Below are 22,135 nucleotides of genomic sequence, written 5' to 3' on the forward strand. Positions count from 1 at the left end.
TTCCTATGGGAAAATTTCACCACAAAAACAGAGATATTTTGTGAACCATTCGGCGAAACATTCCACAAAGTAATAGCAATCCAATCGAGAACAATCCGCACGTTTTGATATATTACTTGTCTTTGTAGTGTAAAAACTGTGGGAGGAGTTAGCGTGGTAAATTTAGCTATAAGAATAAGAATATATTTGTGAGATAACAATAAGTGTTCTTGCAAGAACACTTAATTAGTCTTCCCCAATACTACTGGGATGGTCAACTGTAAAGTATCCTTTCCATAGTAGCCATATTCCATGATAGCCACAGGCAGTTCTCTATTCCTCTTATCCATCACAGCAGCTATGCATCAGCAGCCATATACAGTCAGGTCCATAAATATTGGGACATCGACACAATTCTAATATTTTTGGCTCTATACACCACCACAATGGATTTGAAATGAAACAAACAAGATGTGCTTTAACTTCAGACTGTCAGCTTTAATTTGAGGGTATTTACATCCAAATCAGGTGGACAGTGTAGGAATTACAACAGTTTGCATATTTGCCTCCCACTTGTTAAGGGACCAAAAGTAATGGGACAGAATAATAATCATAAATCAAACTTACACTTTTTAATACTTGGTTGCAAATCCTTTGCAGTCAATTACAGCCTGAAGTCTGGAACGCATAGACATCACCAGACGCTGGGTTTCATCCCTGGTGATGCTCTGCCAGGCCTCTACTGCAACTGTCTTCAGTTCCTGCTTGTTCTTGGGGCATTTTCCCTTCAGTTTTGTCTTCAGCAAGTGAAATGCATGCTCAATCAGATTCAGGTCAGGTGATTGACTTGGCCATTGCATAACATTCCACTTCTTTCCCTTAAAAAACTCTTTGGTTGCTTTTGCAGTATGCTTTGGGTCATTGTCCATCTGCACTGTGAAGCGGCGTCCAATGAGTTGTGAAGCATTTGGCTGAATATGAGCAGATAATATTGCCCGAAACACTTCAGAATTCATCCTGCTGCTTTTGTTAGCAGTCACATCATCAATAAATACAAGAGAACCAGTTCCATTGGCAGCCATACATGCCCACGCCATGACACTACCACCACCATGCTTCACTGATGAGGTGGTATGCTTAGGATCATGAGCAGTTCCTTTCCTTCTCCATACTCTTCTCTTCCCATCACTCTGGTCCAAGTTGATCTTGGTCTCATCTGTCCATAGGATGTTGTTCCAGAACTGTGAAGGCTTTTTTAGATGTCGTTTGGCAAACTCTAATCTGGCCTTCTTGTTTTTGAGGCTCACCAATGGTTTCCATCTTGTGGTGAACCCTCTGTATTCACTCTGGTGAAGTCTTCTCTTGATTGTTGACTTTGACACACATACACCTACCTCCTGGAGAGTGTTCTTGATTTGGCCAACTGTTGTGAAGGGTGTTTTCTTCACCAGGGAAAGAATTCTTTGGTCATCCACCACAGTTGTTTTCCGCGGTCTTCCGGGTCTTTTGGTGTAGCTGAGCTCACCGCCGCGTTCCTTCTTTTTAAGAATGTTCCAAACAGTTGTTTTGGCCACGCCTAATGTTTTTGCTATCTCTCTGATGGGTTTGTTTTGTTTTTTCAGCCTAATGATGGCTTGCTTCACTGATAGTGACAGCTGTTTGGATCTCATCTTGAGAGTTGACAGCAACAGATTCCAAGTGCAAATAGCACACTTGAAATTAACTCTGGACCTTTTATCTGCTCATTGTAATTGGGATGATGAGGGAATAACACACATCTGGCCATTGAACAGCTGAGAAGCCAATTGTCCCATTACTTATGGTCCCTTAACAAGTGGGAGGCACATATGCAAACTGTTGTAATTCCTACACCGTTCACCTGATTTGGATGTAAATACCCTCAAATTAAAGCTGACAGTCTGCAGTTAAAGCACATCTTGTTCATTTCATTTCAAATCCATTGTGGTGGTGTATAGAGCCATAAATGTTAGAATTGTGTCGATGTCCCAATATTTATGGACCTGACTGTATACAGTTCTCTCCCTCCTGTGTGACTACTGTACTCTGCTTGGAGGCAGTGCCTAGATGTACTCTGCTTGGAGGCAGTGCCTAGATGTACTCTGCTTGGAGGCAGTGCCTAGATTCCACTGTACTCATGCGATTCACGTGGCAGATTAGATTATGTGACAGGACCGTAAATCAGACGAAATAAAAAACACAAGAAGCTGTGTCCCAGTTCCCAGAAGTGTACAGCAATTGCCAATCTGGTAAATTGGTCTGGGTGGGAAGCTTATGTGCAGAATATCCTGGCCACTATGAGCTTTTGCCAGCTGCTGTGGTAACCTGGGATTATAATAAAAACCATGTATATGATGTAAATGTGTATTTAAGACCTTAGTTGAGTAACACTGAACTTTAGAAAATCTAGTTCAAACACGCAGTGCACTAACCAATGTGTATAAGATTAATTTTCAAACTTACACAAGCCATGTAAAATCAGAGCAGGAACTGGGATATGGATGTACAAGGCAATTGTAAGGAGGATCCTTTGAAACAGCAGAGATAGGATTTATGAATACAGAACATAGTTATGTTCTTGTAGTAAATCTTTCTCAACCCTCCTAATTTACACAGCAACAAGATTAATTAATTTTCCCCAGTGTTGAACAATGCTACCCATAGTCTGTGGGGACGGTCAACTGCAAAGTCTCATTTCCAGAGCAGCCATATGTACAGTTCTCTATCCCCCCCTTCCCCCTCATTTATCACAGAAGCTAACTATGCAGTGTACATCCAACTAATGAAAGGTGAGCAATCATAGGATAAAAAAAAAAAAAAAAAAAAAAAAGGAGGTAGATTCCATTTCTAGAAGCCTTTAAAAACTGGCACATTTCTAACCGCACCACTTAACAGGCAAATCATCTGTCCAGGCATAGCCAGCTTATTTTTACATTAAACATTCAAATAAAAAATTGTTGCCATGTGAGCACAAGGTGCCTTATAAATCTGGGTCCACCATACTGAGAATCTTTGACTTTCCAACTCAGAGCTCAGAGTGGGAAGTTTGGTGGCCAACAGTCATAAGTCATAGCAAAGTAGCGAATTTGATGTAAATTACTTCATAGATGTGGAAGAACTACCTCAAGATTCCTGTAAGAATACACATGGCTCTTGTATTTAGACCACATATGCTTATTCTAGAGTTCAGCTTTAAAGCCCAATTCTAATTTTTGTTTTTAAAAAGGTATTCCAGCAATTATAACACACAGGTGGATGGATGAAACTGTGCTTTACTAAAGATAACTACCTAGTAGGGACTAGTAACTCTGTTAGAGTATGGCACACAGTAAAAATTAGCAACATTCTATTTTGAATGCTCCCATTTTTAGCTAGAGATGTTATGAAACAAGGGACACCCCTCATTATCATCCACTTCCTGAAAAATAAAGAAACTCTGTCGGAACAGAATAGAAGTTCCTTTAGAGGGAAGCTGCTGATAAATCACTTTTTAAGGTAGAAAAATTCAGACACTTTTTTAAAATTTCCCACAATGTGGCTTCCTTGCTAATGTCATGGAAAATACAGAGCCAGGAATAGCAAAAGGGAGCTGCCACTATGAAGTGCCTGAGGTCTGAACATATTTTCAGGGACTGGTCTAGCAATTGGGTAGCATCTCCAATGCTATTCATAAAGAATAATATGATTTTAAAGTGACTTTGTTACCTTAACCACTTGTTAACCAGTATTGTAGCATGTGATTTTAAACGATGTAGCAGCCAAGATTGTGTTTAACCTACCGGGCACTTATACCCCCTTTCCTTACCAGGCCAATTTTCAGATTTTAGCGCAGTCACATTTTGAATGACAATTGCGTGGTCATGCAACATTATACCCATATGACATTTTTATCATATTTTTCTCACAAAAAGAGCTTTCTTTTGGTGGTATTTATTTGTCGCTGGGTGTTTTACTTTTTGCACTATAAACAAAAAAAAAGAGCAAAAAATTTGAAAAAAAAAAAAGTTTCTTTGTTTCTATTATAAAATTTTGCAAACAGTTAATTTTTCTCCTTCACGGATATGCATTAATGAGGCAGCACTGATAGGTGGCACTGATTGGCAGAACTAATGAGGTGGCACAGATAGGCGGCACCAATGATGGGTACTGACTGGCAGCACTGCTGGGCACTGACTGGCAACACTGACTGGTGGAACTGATGGGCACAGACTGGTGGCACTGACTGGCAGCACTGCTGGGCACTGACTGGCAGCACTGCTGGGCAGCACTGGTGGATGGCACTACTGGGCACCGATCATCAGGGCACTGATCATCAGTGCCCCGATGATTGGTGCCGATCCCTGCTCTGACAACTGCCGATTCTCGGAAGTACTTTCCTCACGCTCTGACAGCGTGAGGAAAGTGCAGCCGAGAATCGGCAATTGCATTTCCCGGTGATCAGCATATCATTGGACACGGCTGATCACGTGGTAAAAGGCCGCTGTGATTGACCTTTTACCACATCACGTGATCAGCTGTGTCCATAGGACCCTGGGGGCATGCAGGAGAGCACGTTCTGGGAGGACGTCATATGACGGCCTCCCAGAACTGTCCAGCCACACTGCAGCCGTCATTTGGCTATCTGCGGTCGGCAACTGGTTAAATTTGTTCAGACAGCGAAACAGGTTTTTTTTGGGGCGGAAGTAACTTGAGTGGCTGTAAAGCCAATGATCACTTCCACACCCGCTAAGGGGTATGGTGGGTGTCAGCTGGTGGAATGGAGGGAGATCAGGAAACATTAATTTGCTGATCTTCCTTCCAGTGAATGAACACAGAAGAAATGTTTATTACATCACTTCTAGGTTCGGCTGTGGCCGGGAAAGAGACTAATGGAGCACAATTTGTGCTATATTCGCTGCAGTGGAGGGTAAGGGAAACATCAGGCATCTAACAGACCCCTGATGTCTCATTAAAGAGAACCTATCATTACAGTATTATCATTCAAGGCCAACTCTATATTGAGAATTTTTAAAGAATCGCCTATGGGCAATTATGGTTTCTAAATTACTTAATTTTATTACTGAAGCATGTACAATTTCAGAGCTCGACATGTTGAGTATCTATTTACTTGTCATAAACTCATCTTTTATATTTTAAGAAAAAAAGGGCAATATATTTGTAGCAATTGTGCATACAGAGATGGATGCGGTCATCCATCTTGTTAAGGATCTTCCATCTTGTATCATTTCTACTCCCCAAATCAGTCTCCCTCATCAGATTTCCCCCCTCCCTCAGGAATGTGGTCTGTGTGTGTATGCTGAGTTCAAAAGGCAACAGGCCCCAGCGGAAGAGCTCATGTTTATAAACCCCAATTAGCCTGGCCTCCAGATGTCTGCGAAACTCTGCTTGGAGAAGGATTGTAAAACCATAAACCAAGTCCTTCACTGAGCTCAAAGACATTCCAGGTAGTCGTAAAACGGACATTTAAACATCCCCTTTTCCCCTATGATTACATATCTTGGACTATGAAACACGTACATAAAAAACGGGCATATATTCAGATCGATCTCGGTAATACAAGTCCTCTGATATAGTACATCCCCTAGCTGGCATCAACAGGAGAGCAGCAAATAATATCTCCTTAACCATCCCAGCAGGTATGTCAAATTTCATACCTAGACGTTCAGCAGGGAATTCTGTGTATTAATCTACTAGTGGCAAGGCTGCTAAATGCACCGAGAATAAGTTATGACCCATGACATCAACTGAGGGTTTTTGGTTCTAGCTTGGGTGTCCACTCCAACATCTCTCCCCAAATGAGGCGATTGGTTCTCTGCTTAAAGGAGACACCCTGCTGAGTTCCTAGAAAAAGCTAAGCTAAGTTGAGTTGGAGTTGAAGATTCTCCCTTTTAACATCGGAACTAACTTTGGGAGATAAGGCATCCTTTTGGCTCTGAAACCTGATCTGCCTAAACCAAGGCTGACGGCAAGTACTTTATCCCTCTAAACTTCTTTCTGTTATCTCTTTGCTGTGCTATTTGTATATATATATATATATATATATTGGCTACATCTTTTTCTGTAAATATTTTTATTGCACCCTTTTGACTTTTCAGTAATAAATCTTACTTTCTGAAAATGTTGAACTGTTTCTAAGGCTCTTTAAAGCAAACTAAGAACCCCTTGCTCTGAAGAGCGATACTGTGTGTGTTTTAAACTTCGGTATATCTCTGCCTGCGGTGACAGTGGTATACCGACGCTTAAGCAAACATCATAGTGTTATTGCTGACATTGCCGAGTTTCCTCTTTCTCTGTACAAAAAGGAGGTGGTGGCAGTGTGAAGGGTTAATTGCGTGATTAACCTGACAGTAACAAATCGCTCCCAGGCTGCAGACACAGATTGTGGTTCATTAGCTGGAAAATATTTGTGCAGGGTGCAGCTGGGCGTGGCATTGTTATGCACGTGACAGTGTGGTTTTAGATTGGCTAGTCCTTCGGTCACGAGTTTGGTGAGAAGGGCTGGGGTCTGATGCAGCGATCGTCACAATATTGTATCCTAAACTGAAGTGTATTTTTTACTGAAAATATGCATTTGATAAACATGTCGCAAATACCATGTGAAATAAAAAAAAACTGCAACTACAACCTTTTTATTCTTCAGGGCCATTAAGAATTGCATTAAAAAAAAATATGTCTGGTGGTTTAAAATAAATGGCAGGCCTAAAATGTGCATTTTAACATGTTCGTAATCTGAAAAAAAATGGCTCCGGTAGACAAAAAAAAAGAAAAAAAGATGCGGACAAGTATGACATCCAGCAACGTTAATGTCTTCCTCTAAGAACAAAAGATTGTCTGTTTTAGATGTAAGTTTTTCCCCATCCTCCTGCCCCTCACACACATTACTTATAAGCCCAACACTGTAATTGGGGGGGGGCACCAATGGCCAATTAGAGGACATTTGGAACATATATAGTAAGTTTCCTGAGGAGCCTTAGAGATGAAACAAGCAAGGTGGATAGTGGAACATCCCCCTCCTCCTTTCCCTGCCAGAATATTGTATTCTTACAGTGGGACTTGTGATCAAATATGCAAATTATGTCGAGCAGGAGACACACACACACACAAATAAAAATTGGCCAGACTCTGCTGAACCAGACGCACAGCCAGCTTTATACATATCATATAAGATTATGGCAGGGCTGAACATATGTAGTAAACACTATGGTTTCTGGGTTTTCTGATTTCTTACAATGGTATCTTTCCTACCATTGTGCCTACTTCTCATGGTGCTGGATATGTTAGACCTCTTATCATTTTAGGGGTCCAACTAGAAGGCGAACAGTGTGTACATCTGTTTCAAGAGGTAGATTTGGGACAGCACAATTTTTCACAAGGAGTTTGTATGTTAACAAGATGTTTTGCTGCCTCGTATGATCACTTTTTTTGCACTTCATTAACTTTGAATTCTGTTTGATTGCAAGTTTGAGCACACATGGGATGAGAGAGCTGATGATTTGGACTCTTATTAATGGATATTTACGGTTTTATTTTTTTACACAAGTGCTGGAGAATTATTTGTTTTTTTTCTGAAAAGCACTGCACCAGTTTATATTTAGGCAAGTTTGTTGTGGGTGCAAAACACTTATGTGTATGTGATCAATGTAAACAGCCTGTTTTCACTAAATATTACTTGTATTTACAGGAGTCTAGGGTTGTACTCAGTTTTAATTATTTTTGTACCACCAATGACGCTGTCGCCTGTTTTCCTTTCTTGGACCAGTTTTCGTAGGTCCTGAGACTGGGAACATCCCACAAGAACTGCAGTTTTGGAGTATATATATATATATATATATATATATATATATATATATATATATATGGCAGCACACTACAATACATAAAAGTGCAACCTGTTCCAGTGCACACCAATGCAGGCTCCTGGTGTCTAGTTTAGGATGACATTTGTCCAGGTCTGGATTATGAAATTTGCACTGTAACCAGATGTCTTTCATATATATAAAAAAAAAAAAAACAATTCTGTTCTAAGCAATGCGAGAGTCCCCTTTTAGAAGCTTTTAACAAAAATACACTTCTGGATAGGAAATGTGTGTTATGTATGAAATGCTATAGTTACTTTTGTTTGCATTTGAAGCAGTGGAAATCTATGGAAGTGTGATTAACAAAGTCAAATTCTTCAAAGTGAAAGGAATTTCATAAAACAGTGATTAAAGGGCACTTTATTATAGGATGCCTCCCAAATGAACATTTTTTTTTAATCTTTGCATAGAAGTGTTAAAACCCTTCTCAGGTTTTCATTGCTGTTCCCTTTGGGGAAATTCACTAAATTTGTTATGGTGACCACTACTCTCAGAAAGGAAAATCCAAAATTTTAAATATGTCATGAGGTGAGGGGAAATTATGCAAATTGGGACACCTCTTCCGGTATCCATTTGACTTTCTGTTGCATCTCTAGTACAGGAAGTGAAGGAATGAAAGATGGAACAAAGACAGCAAAAAAAAAAATGAAAAGGGTCTTACTCTATCCAAAGCTACAAATAAAATGTTTTGTCTTAACATATACTTTAACCCCTTCACGCCTAAGGGTAAAACAAATCTAAATGCCTAAGCACAATTCTGCAACGTTGATGTGTTAGTAAAACCGTACATATCGTCACAACTACTTTGTACATCCAGGTGGATTATACCTTGTTTTTTTCAGGACAAATTGGGCTTTCATTTGGTGGTAAATGGTAATGGATAGCTCCTAATTTTTTTTTTTATTATTAAAGGAAAACTGGGCCAAAATAGTAAAAAAAATCATTTTTTTTAATTTAACTGTGTGTTTCTTGTTACGACCATAACCTACCACCAAAGAACAACCCAAAATACATTCTCCAGTTCTTGACGATCGCAGCGATACCATATATGTGTATGTTATTTGTTGTTTGTACCCGTAGTACAGTCCAGAAACAACAGTGCGCATTTTGTTTTTGTCTTTTTTTTTCTTTTTTTTTTACATAAAACACACTGTCACTGACATTGACATTAACACTAACTGACACCAATTTTTTTTTTTAAATCCTGACCTTTGCCCTTGACCTTTGACCCTGACCCAAACACTAACCCTGGTACTGAACTAGATCAAACCTTGATCTAGGTATTTTTCTTTATTTTTTATTTTATTTTTTAATATTTATTTATCTTTTTTTTTTTACAAACTTTTTTTTTGTCTCTCTATGTCCGGAGTTCAAGAGATACAATGTATCTCTCTTCTCCATTCATAGAGAGAGAAAACAAGGGGAACGGGCTGCACAGTGATTGATCACTGTGATAGCCAATCAGAGGCTATCACAGAGATCACGTGACCCGGAATCGGGAGTCCCGGGTACCGCTCGTTAGAACGGGACCCGGGGCTCTCAGTGACACCGCGGTCTTGGTGCTCCCAGCACAAAGACAGGTACGCAAATATGCGGCCCCACGGAAAAAAGCCCAGGTCCGTGAGGCCGCATATTTGTGTTACGTCGGCGTCAAGGGGTTAAAGAAGAAATCTCGGCAAAATTATTATTTTCCTATGCAGTGGGACTGTGCCTGCACTGCATCAGTTAAATGCTAGCGGGGCTCAGAAAGCAAAGATGCAACTGTGCAATTGTTAGTTACAGTAAAGCAGCGCCGTAATGCAAAAAATGACCTGGTCCGGAAGGGGGGTAAATCCTCAGGAGGGCAAGTGGTTAAGGCATGATCTCCATAAAAATAGTTACTTGGCAAGATTTTCCAATCTGTGCCATCAGCCTTTCTCCTAAGAGGTGTCGACTGATGATCATCTTATGTTATGTCTATGGGCGCCTACCTTTAGAGTACAACACAAGCCTCATCTAAGTACTGGAAGCACAGAACAAATCTGAATCATCATGTCAGGTAAGGGGAAGGGACAAAAGTACAAGGAATGAGTCCAGCCCAGCTTATCTCTCATACAATTCACATTCAATTGGAAGCATTTTCCATTCTCTCTTTTCTGTCATCCCTCTAGATCAGCAGTACAGTTCCAACCCATCTATTAAGGGAACTAAATATGGTGCAGAGAGAATTTATTGGAAAAGTGTAGGTGTGAGTTGACATGGCAGCTCCCTGACCCAATATCCCAGTCTGTGTCATAAATGCAGTGACTACTTCCTAACATCCTTGGGGAAAGAGTAAGTCTTGAACAGTGTCAGGCATTGATAAAATAAAAAACCCAATCATTTCTAAATTATGCATAGTGCACCCCACTGTAAAAAATAAAAGCTGCTGATTATTTCTAATAACTTACCTTAGTATAGTGGGCTCAGGCATTCCAGGGTCAGCTCCCCTTTTAAATCCTTAAAAAAAATAAATACAAATATTAGAAAATGTAAATCATACCATCGCTCATACTAATGGACAATTATTATTTTGCTCTTAGTGAGATATTCCCAGACAAGAGACATGCAAATTCCCGTTGGCGCTGGATACCTATAGGTCCCAAAATGTTCGACTCAACATAAAATTGTACAGCATGTTAGAACACAAAAGGTCCTTAATGCGTAGTTCTGGCCCTTAATTTGTTTTTTTAAAAGCACTCCAGTGAGAGTGGCAGCTTATGTCATGCAATTTGAGATCAACTGTATTTGTAATCATTTGTGTTTTTTTTATAAAAAAAACAAATGACTTGCTGCACCCTCATATTCTGAAAGCTTTCATCTTGAGTGTGGGCACCTGAAGCCCGCCTGGACATTCTTCCGGGAAATTGTGCAGCTGGCTACCCAGCATGCACTTCCCAATATTGCACTTGCGGTGTGAAGAAGGCATGGCGCTTTCCCTGTATGGATGGTTGCCATAGCAATGGCTGTGCCCTGCAAGTGCAGTGAAAGTGCAGCTGTTCTAGATCTGAGGGGAACATGCAAGGAAAAAAAACAAAAAAAGCATTTTTGCTTTGCCTCATTTCAGAGCTCCCCCTCGGATCTTTAGCAACTGCACTTGCGGTGCACAGTATATTTACCTTTAGTAAATCAACCCCATAGGCTTTTACGGAGTTGAGATCAGGGGATTTGGCAAAATATGCCAAAAGCTCCTGAACTCACGTTTAGGAGCGGCAGTGTACACGAGGCCTAATGATAGCAACACATATTTCAAGCCAACTGTTTGAGAATTCAGCTCTTTCAGTATGAACTAGCACACCCTTTAAAATCAAAGAATGTCTGGATAACTGTGTTGTTCAGTTTTATTTTTTTATTTTTTTTTTTAGGAATCTGAAAAAGATCAGAGAGGAAACTATTGGACAATTTGGAACATTTTGCTGATTTCAACTTGTAATATGGATTTTTCCCCTCAGTTGTAAAGTTTTGAATACATACAAAAATAAAAAAAAACCCAAAAATGTATTTTGATCAAAGTGATCAGCACAGTTCAGGTTGAAAAAAATGCAATCAAAAATACCAACTTAATCTATATACCCAGTAAATAAAGATTATTTGCGAAAAGATTTTTCGTGAGCAGGCCAATCATACGTTCTGAGTATACAACCTCCTTTGGACATGCAAATTTACAACCCGATTGTTCAATCTCTGTACATTCCCACTTAGCTTTATCAAAACTGGGTACTGTGAGGGCCTACCTAAACAATACATTAAATTTGTATACCTGGACCTGGCATTTTACAACTGCCTGTGGAGAGAACGATTTTATGTGTTAGTACAAGGGATCACCTAAACAATCCACACAATTTATTTCCAATCATGTTCAATGCATAGATCTCAGTAAATGTGAAGGTGATTTCAATGTGTATGGCCATCCAACAACTATGCAAGAACAATGACTGACCTGATGATGTGGAGAAAAAGAAAAAGTAAGTGGTGATAGCACAATCAATGCTCTCACTTCCTCTACAGGGGATAAGTGAGCGTAGATAAAAAAAAAAAAAAAAGATGACGTTATGATGCATGCCTTGTACAACAGATAATAAGCAAGCATTGAAAACGTCTTCTAGTCTAGAGCATGATGAAATATTTCTGGAGTCAAACCACGTCATCTACTAGCAAACAACCCTGGACTTCTGAGAAAATGGTACCATCGCTGCAGCAAGGCACGCATACCTTTTATACTAACCCATAATAATATGAGTATTCTATAACTAAACCACCACCAGATTTAAACCAAAGCAAGGCATATTTAGACAGAAAAGATAGTTTGTAGCAGTCTAAGGATTACAAAGAAGCCGAGCAAAAAAAAAAAAAAAATTTTTCACATCCTTCATATCAGAGTCTAAAATTGAATAGTCTGTTTAAATTTCTATAGGCTTTGTATTAAAAAAACAAAATCACGTGTAATTTAACCACTTGTCTTCTTGAGGGTTTACCCCCCTTCCTGACCAGGCCATTTTTTTATGGCGTTGCGTTACTTTAACTGACATCTGCGCAGTCATGCAATGCTGCACCCAAATTAAATTTACGTCCTTTTTTCCCACAAATACAGCTTTCTTTCGGTGGTATTTTATTGCCTGTGTCAGTTTTTATTTTTTGTGCTATAAACAAAAAGAGACCAACAATTTTGAGAACAAAAATATATATTTTTGACTTTTTGCAATTAAACATGTCCAGCAAAAAAGTAAAAAAAAAAAAAATCAAATTTCATCATAAATTTAGGCCACAATGTATTCTGCTACGTCTTTGCTAAAAAAAAAAAAAAAAAATTAATGAAAGTTATAACGTTTACAAATGGCGGTATATATACTATATCTCCTGAATGAACCTCTAGCTTCTGAAGAAATGACATTTTGCTACAATGTGACGTAGTGAGTGTACAGCTTGTATAACATGTAAATTTGCTGTCCACTCAAAATAACTCAACACACAGCCATTAATGTCTAAACTGCTGGCAACAAAAGTGAGTACACCCCTAAGTGAAAATGTCCAAATTGGGCCCAAAGTGTCAATATTTTGTGTGGCCACCATTATTTTCCAGCACTACCTTAACCCTCTTGGGCGTGGAGTTCACCAGAGCTTCACAGGTTGCCACTGGAGTCCTCTTCTACTCCTCCATGATGACATCATGGAGCTGGTGGATGTTAGAGACCTTGTGCTCCTCCACCTTCCATTTGAGGATGCCCCACAGATGCTCAATAGGGTTTAGGTCTGGAGACATGCTTGGCCAGTCCATCACCTTTATCCTCAGCTTCTTTAGCAAGGCAGTGGTCATCTTGGAGGTGTGTTTGGGGTCGTTATGTTGGAATACTGCCCTGCGGCCCAGTCTCGGAAGGGAGGGGATCATGCTCTGCTTCAGTATGTCACAGTACATGTTGCCATTCATGAACTGTAGCTCCCCAGTGCCGGCAGCACTCATGCAGCCCCAGACCATGACACTCCCACCACCATGCTTGACTGTAGGCAAGACACACTTGTCTTTGTACTCCTCACCTGGTTGCCGCCACACACGCTTGACACCATCTGAACCAAATAAGTTTATCTTGATCTCATCAGACCACAGGACATGGTTTCAGTAATCCATGTCCTTAGTCTACTTGTCTTCAGCAAACTGTTTGCGGGCTTTCTTGTGCATCATCTTTAGAAGAGGCTTCCTTCTGGGATGACAGCCATGCAGACCAATTTGATGCAGTGTGTGGCGTATGGTCTGAGCACTGACAGGCTGCCCCCCCCACCCCTTCAACCCCTGCAGCAATGCATACGTCTATTTCCCAAAGAAAACCTCTGGATATGACGCTGAGCACGTGCACTCAATTTCTTTGGTCGATCATGGCGAGGCCTGTTCTGAGTGGAACCTGTCCTGTTAAACGGCTGTATGGTCTTGGCCACCGTGCTACAGCTCAGTTTCAGGGTCAGGGTCAGGGTCTTGGCAATCTTCTTATAGCATAGGCCATCTTTATGTAGAGCAACAATTCTTTATTTCAGATCCTCAGAGAGTTCTTTGCCATGAGGTGCCATGTTGAACTGCCAGTGACCAGTATGAGAGCGTGAGAGAGAGCGATAACACCAAAATTAACACACCTGCTCCTCCATTCACATGAGACCTTGTAACACTATCGAGTCGCATGACATTGGGGAGGGAAAATGGCTAATTGGGCCCAATTTGGACATTTTCACTTAGGAGTGTACTCACTTTTGTTGCCAGCAGTTTAAACATTAATGACTGTGTGTTGAGTTACTTTGAAGAGACAGCAAATTTACACTGTTATACAAGCTGCACTACTTTACATTGTAGCAAAGTGTCATTTCTTCAGTGTTGTCACATGAAAACACATAATAAAATATTTACAAAAATGTGAGGGGTGTGTCTACACACATACACCCACACTCATGTAACTGGAAATGAGCACACGTTGGCAATATATCAAAATGAAACAAAAAAAAAAAATACCATGGTAAAAATAACACATTGACAAGAAATAAGGTTTCACATTTTTCTACAAAGTAACTCCTTTTACATTAAAGTGGAATGCCTGCCTATACCTAAAAGGGCCTACAACTAGCCCTCCCCACTACTAACACCTATGTTAACTAACCTAAGAAAGATGTACAGTATATACTTACCTATTTTCAGGCCACTCTGGTCTGATCACATGCGCTCCTCCATGTCAGGCACAGATTGCCCTGACAACGGCAAGTAAAGCCTGCATGGGCTTCAACAGGCCCATGTGTTGCCGGCGCTCCCTCCTCTCCTGACTCTGCACTGGTTGACAAAGGGGAGATTATGTGAGTGGACCAGAGAAGCCTGAAAATAGGTAAGCATATACTTCTTTCTTACACAGGTTAGTTAGCATAGGTGTTGAGGGGTGTGGACATTTGTGAAAAAACTACTTGTCCAGGGACTAAATCAGGGTCTTAATCTACTTGTCCCGCATGACAATCTACTTGTCCTGATAAAAAAAACAAAACAAAATGTTTTAACCAAAACGATTTAAATCTGAGGTGCTTTCAGGAATGTCAGGGGCTTTATGGCGACTTTTTTTAACATTGTGCTGTATATCTCCTGCTCCTCTCCCTGCCTGTCTCCAGCACCGCACCCAGAGACTAGGGGAGGGGGGAGACCTTGCAATGTAATGAGCACAGATTGGGTGCTCCTCAGGAAAGGGGAGTGTCGAGCTTATACTTTATCCTTTTCGCTGCCAAAGCCGTTTTTGCGTATTTTGCACACGTTTAAAAAATAATTTTAGGCTTGAAGATTACGCAAAACACCCAAATATGATATATTTTCTGAAAGCAGAAACCCTAGAGAATAAAATGGTGGTAGTTCCAATTTTTCATGTCACACAATATTATCACAAAGGTCTAGGAAATTCAATGTTTTAGTAAAAGTACACTTAAATTAATTTTAGGGTACAAAAAAAGCAATTACCTTATTTTTTGGTAAAATATAAATATGAGGTTGCGCTGAGTAAATGGATATCCAACAGGTCAAACCTTGAATTTGTGTGCGCCCGTGAAATGGCAACAAACTTCAGTACCTTATATTTTCTATAGGCGACCCTTTTAAAGCCCCTTCTAGGTCATCAGTATAGTGTTACAGAGGAGGTCTGGTGCTAGAATTATTGCTCTCATTCTGGTGTGAGTGGCACTATGTAACGTGTATTGCAATCAACATTTTCATGCGTAGGCACTCCAACACGTGGTTTTACATTTGTACGTGCGTATATGTGGGGGTGGGGGGGCCTCAAATTTTTTTTGTTTGAGGGGTTATGTGCTTGGGTGTAATTTACATTTTTTACAATTAAAAAAATTATTTTTTACATAACCTTTTTTTTTTCCATCACATGGGGACAAAGAGTCCCCTATGTGATGATTTTTGGTGACAGGTTCTCTTTCCTGAGACATGTAGGGTCTAAAAGACCCTACATGTCTCCCTGGAATTAATGCAGTGTACATCTCACTGCATTACATTCTTTCCCGGCCTCATTGGCCAGGAAATCTGTGAACAGGGACCCTGAAGTGACGTCATAAAGTCACTTGCGGGTCAGAACAAGAAGGGGAGGGTTAGTGGACGTGTCCGCTCTCCTCCCTCCCCTGTAGCCAAAGGTGCATGCTGAACCAGTCTTGAGCCTGCAGATGGGCAAGAGGAGCATGGGAGACAAAGCGGGCAGAGGGGAGGTTTGCACAGGAGGGGGCGGAGCCTGGCACCGTAGTGGGCTGTGTGAAAGCAATTTGACAGCAGCACAGCCTCCCGAATCTTTTCACCCAACAGGTGAGCCCTGCTGTTTGCCCGCAGCAGCGTTAAAAGTTGAAAAACAAAATAGCTGCCAGTGATGTGATACAAATTCAACATCCCTGCTGTTACAAGATGGGAGGGGACAGTTTTAAGGATACTTCGGTGTGAGCAGGAATCCCACCTTAATTATCAACAAGTAAAGACCTTGGGTGTATAAAACATCAGATAAAAGGCTACTTAAGAAAAAAAATGCCCGCAGAAAAATAAAAACAAAATATATTACATTTCTGCAATAAAATGAATTATACTGATGTGACTGGAAATGATCACACTATCAAAATGAAAAAAAAAAAAAAAATGAAATCACACCATTGCAAAAATAGCACATTGACGAGAAATTAGCTTTCACACTTTTTTTTTTTTTTTTTTTTTAAATCAAGTAACTCCTGTTACATTATTAACCAGTTAGGGATTGTTTACACTAGCAGATGAGGGATGATAAAACCACATGGTTGAGCCACTTTTTTTTTTACCGCCCCTCAACTGCTCCCCCTTTAGCTAGAAAGGCAGCAACTGTGTTGTACACATACCATGGGCACAATGCTTTGTGGTCATGGCAGGAATTATGCCCCCTGGCCCGATTAATGCAACCCATTCAAGTGGATGGGGCCACACAGCAACTGTCCTACAACCACATGCCTGCCAAATGCTCTTTGATGATTGATCTGGCTATGGATTGCTCTTCAGCAAGCAAATCTAATATCAAGGAGCCCTTAAAGACCATTACTTAAAGGTTACCCCCTTTCAAAACTGCTTTGGTATAATCGGGTATCAGTTTTACAGACAGATTTTGCTCCGTGTTTCAGAAGCGCCGGCAGCGGCTCCTGTGTGAATAAAGCTTTTTAAACAATGACTGCATTGCTTTTAAATCTGAACCACGCTACAGCCGAATGACAGCTACAGTGCAGTCGTCCAGTTCTTGGAGGGCGCCATATGACGTCCTCCCAGAATGCGCCCCTAGCAGCGCGCACACAGCACTGTCTGTGATCACTGTGTCCTTTGTACACAGCTGATCATATGACATGATAAAAAGGCCAATCACAGTGGCCTTTTACTACCTGATCAGCTGTATCCAATCACAGCTAACCACTATGTAAATACACATGCCGGTTATCGGCAGTACTTTCCTCACACTGGACTGATAATCAGGGCATGGATTATCAGTGCAGCCCCAAAAAGTGCCTATCAGTGATGCCAATCTGTGCCACCAGTCAGTGCTACCTATTAGTGCCCATTATTGCGGTCTATCAGTGCAGCATAATCAGTGCCTCCTCATCAATACCCACCAGTGCCGCCTCATCAGTGCCCATCAGTGCTGCCTATCAGTGCAGCCTCATCAATGCATATCAGTGAAGGAGAAAAACTACCCATTTGCAAAATTTTATAATAGAAACAAAGAAAACCTTTTTTTCTCAAAATTTTTGCTCTTTTTTCATTTATAGTGCAAAAAATAAAAAAACTCAGCGTTGATTAAATACCACCAAAAGAAAGCTGTACTTCATATGGGTACAATGTTGCATGACAGCACAATTGTCATTCAAAGTGCGACAGCACTGAAAGTTGGGAAGGGGGTAAAATGCCCAGTAGGCAAGTGGTTAAATACATAGGAACAACATTATATTTTGTGTAGTGCTTATGCACAGACAATGGGCTTTTTATTTGATCCACATAGAATGTGACCTGCAGCAACTTCATAAACCACAAATGTTAAAAAATGTGTATGTCTGCACAAAACAACTGCAACACATGCAGTTGTCATGTTTTATCTATATAAAATTTCTACAGTACAGAAAAATATCTGTGGATCTACCAGAAGTCCAGTGAGTACCTAAATTTCTATCATCAATGGACATTGATACTTCTACTACACTGAAATTCAAGGCAGTTTTGTTCTCCACTGACTATGGAACACCTCCTTTATGTGATGGAGATAAGTAGGGGAGGTGTTTTGTAGTATGACAGGGGAAAACTAAGACAGGGCTGAGAGTACTTTCTATGGCAAAGCCTTCACCTTTGTAAAGAAAATAATAACGGCACATCTTTCCAAAGGGGAATTAAAATGTACATTTATTATTTCATTTCACTAGGATCCTGAAAAGCATTGCACTTGGGATCAGCAGATCGTGGGTGCAATGCGAAGCTCTTGCAGACTGTCAGTGTATCTGTCTGCTTATACCTCGCAAGGGCAAGCAGTTACAAAATGACAGGAAGCATCAATGAACTACCTAGAGCGCTCAGCACAGCCGTGGTAGTTCACTGAGAACTACAAGCTGACAGGTGCAGAGGCTGTCAGTACTTGTAGATCTCCCATTCAGAGAACTCTGTGACAGAATGATGCCGCCCCGTGGATGAAGCCCCACATGGCTGCATCTTTTTTAAATTGTGACAGTGTGTGTGGGGACAGGATTCCCTCATCACTGTCACATTGGGGAATCGGGAAGGGGGGTTGCGGGGGCTGTTGCAACAGTGACATGTTAAACTGAAAAAACAAAGGAGTGCACACAGGCCTAATGTATTATCCCTGAAAATTTTAATAAATATTTGATAAAAAAAAAAAAGCTACTCACAAACATGAGTTAAAAATGCTCAACTAGCCACAAATCCGTGGCTTGGTACTTCCAGACTGGACAGTCTCCAGAACATGGGGGACCTCACCGGGGTCCCTGTTGGCTGATGCTTTTCGAAGGGGTTCCTTCTTACTATCTCAGAGCCAGAGGGGTTTTTTTGGCTATGGGAAAGAAGAAAACCTTTCAAAATGCGTCAGCCTACAGGGACCTTGGTGAGGCCCCCCTATTTTCTGGCGACTGTCCAGTCTGGAATTACCAAGCCATGGATGTGTGGCTAATTGAGTGCTTTTAACTCATATGTTTGTGAGTAGTTCTTTTTATCAACTATTTATTAAAATTTGTGGGATAATGCACTAGGCCTGTGACCATTTTGTTTGTTTTTTCAGCGGTCATAGGACATCTCCAGTCCTAGAAGGCAGCAAGGCTCCAAGAAATTATCCATATGTGCAATGGAATAGTACTTATATCCTACTGGGCTATCACACATATGCGGAAAAGGATTGCTAGTTGTTAGTAACATGTTACACCCTGAATAAGGGTGTAACATTCTACAAAGGTGAATGTATCCTTTAAGGGCCAACCCCCACAACTGCACAGCTGTAACAATATGTTACTATTACATTATTGGATATGTTTTATAGCAAAAAGCCAAAAATATTGGGGTTTTTTTTTTCTTTATAGTGCAAAAAATAAAAACCGCAGAGGTGATCAAATACCACTGAAAATTACAAACTTCATTTAAGTACAGCGTTGCATGACTGCGCAATTGTCAGTTAAGTATCGTCAAAAATGGCCTGGTCAGGAGGGGGGTAAATCCTCTGGAGAGCAAATAGTTAAAAGAAATCTTCACATGTCAGTGAATTGTGTCTAATCCATGTCCAGCTTTTCTCAACACAATCCTTTAGTTGAATTCAAGTTTAATATAACACTGATTTTTTCTGAACATGTATTATGCCAAGCTTCACAAACGATAATTACTAATACTGTGCTGTTATTGCATCTCAGCTGAATAGACAAAAGCCATCTCTATAAGTAATCACTCATTAAAAAAACGAAACCAGAAATTGTATGGTATGGAAAAATATTCTTCACAGTTTTGCTGTGTCCACTCTTTTGATAGTTTGACCTCAACTTCCTTTCCCAAATCTAACAGTTAATTTAAATGTTGGTGATTTCTCAGTGTGAAAGGGGTTTTACAGTTTAGAGACATAGTTGACCATGGACTTTTGCTCTTCCTTATAGAAAACTTTTGGAGGTCCTGGCTGTGGGTAACCATACACAGACAAGGACTGCTAAGCCAGGCAGGTCAAATGTGCTACAGTAGTTCATTCACAAATACCATCTATGAGTGCAAATATGAAAGAAAAGGGATAATAGTTAATGAAAGATTCCTAAAGCCTTCCACAATTACAGTGTGCTTGTTGAACTCCAATTGGAAAAGGGTTCAGTTTCCTTTCAGAGTCCAACAGCTGAAGTAGATGTTCTTCAGCATCAAGAACTGTAAATTAAAGTACAACTAAAGCCATTTTTTTTCCTTTTGGATAGCGTGCAGATGGCTCACAACACATCAGTTTTCATTGCTGTCTGTGCCCCTGTAAGGGAGATTCGGCCTATTTATCCTGTTTACCATTATCATTGACAAGTAAAGGAAAATCCCAAATTTCGGAATGTCTTCAGAAAATTAATAGAGGGGAAATTTAGCAATACAGACACTAGTTCTGGTGACTTAGGGAATTCTCTTTATTTACAGGGATTTCCTCTCACTTCCTGTTTTGTCTATGGAACATGAAGTGAAGGAAAATCTCCTCAATGGGAAACAGATGCCAAAAAATAAACTGACAGGGGTTACAACCCTCCCTTACTCTATCAAAAATGAAAAGAAAAAAAAAAAAGGCTACTTCAACTTCTACTTCAATTTTGCAACTTTCACAATCTCTCTGTGAGGTCCTTCTCTTTGTATGGTATACAAACATCATAGTTAAAACAAAAATTCTATTAAAATGTGCATGATTTCCAGGGCTAGCCTCTCTAGATGAACATCTTCTGAAAGTGGTCATGTAAAGCACCAGCAAATGGTGACTTGAAAAGCAATGTATAGAGTTATTCCTTTACTATGGTGGGTCTTTTAATGGTCAGGACTATAAACAAATACACTTTTAACAGTAGTTGCTTGATAAATATAAAATATTACACACACGCATATATATATATATATATATATATATATATATATACATACACACATACACACACACACATACATACATATACACACACACATATATACACACACCTCAAAAAATTAAAGGAACATTTTGAAAACACAGATCTCAATGGGGAAACATATCATGCTGGATATATACAGACATGGACTGGGTAATGTGTTAGGAACGTAAGGATGCCCCGTCGTTTGATGAAAATTAAAATTATCAACCTACAGAGGACTGAATTCAAAGACACCCCGAACATCAAAGTGAAAAAATTATGCAGCAGGCTAGTCCATTTTTCTGAAATTTCATTACAGCAACTCAGAATGCTACCCAGTAGTTTGTATGGCCCCCACGTGCTTGTATGCATGCCTGACAACATCAAAGCATGCTCCTAATGATACCACGGATGGTGTCCTGGGGTATTTCCTCCCAGATCTGGACCAGAGCATCACTGAGCTCCTGAACAGTCTGAGGTAGAACCTGGCGGTGTTGGATGGACCGAAACATGATATCCCAGAGGTGTTCTATTGGATTTAGGTCAGGGGAGCGTGATGGCCATTCAATTTCTTCATCCTCCAGGAACTGCCTGCATGAAGCAGGAGAAACTCAGCACCCACTACACTAGCATAGGGTCTGACAATGGGTCCAAGGATTTCATCCGGATACCTAATGGCAGTCAGGGAGCCATTGTCTAGCCTGTAGAGGTCTGTGCGTCCCTCCATGGATATGCCTCCCCAGACCATCACTGACCCACCACCAAAACGGTCATGGTGAACTATGTTACAGGCAGCATTATGTTCTCCATGGCTTCTCCAGATCCTTTCATGTCTGTCACGTGCTCAGGGTGAACCTGCTCTCATCTGTGAAAAGCACAGGGCGCCAGAGGCGGAACTGCCAATTCTGGTGTTCAATGGCAAATGCCAATCGAGATCTATGGTGCCGGTCAGTGAGCACAGGGCCCACTAGAGGACATCGGGCCCTCAGGCCACCCTCATGAAGTCTGTTTCTGATTGTTTGGTCAGAGACATTCACATCAGTGGCCTGCTGGAGGTTATTTTGTAGGGCTCTGGCAGTGCTCATCCTGTTCCTCCTTGCACAAAGGAGCAGATACCGGTCCTACTGAGGACCTTCTACGGCCCTGTCTTGCTCTCC

The 22,135-nt window shown here is 40.6% G+C and overlaps 1 protein-coding gene across 1 annotated transcript in view; it reads right to left on the reverse strand.

The window, feature by feature from the left end:
- The window catches only part of TOMM7 (translocase of outer mitochondrial membrane 7), a 40,947-nt gene that overhangs the window by 8,713 nt on the left and 10,099 nt on the right, over window positions 1-22,135 (reverse strand). The window contains exon 2 of the mRNA XM_089673180.1: window positions 10,283-10,331. Coding sequence (XP_089529306.1) covers window positions 10,283-10,331 — 49 coding nt within the window. The remainder of the gene's footprint in view (window positions 1-10,282; window positions 10,332-22,135) is intronic.

The sequence above is a fragment of the Staurois parvus genome, unplaced genomic scaffold, assembly GCF_062004578.1.
Source record: "Staurois parvus isolate SC_StPar_1 unplaced genomic scaffold, SC_StPar_1.0 ptg000136l, whole genome shotgun sequence".
NCBI lineage: Eukaryota > Metazoa > Chordata > Amphibia > Anura > Ranidae > Staurois > Staurois parvus.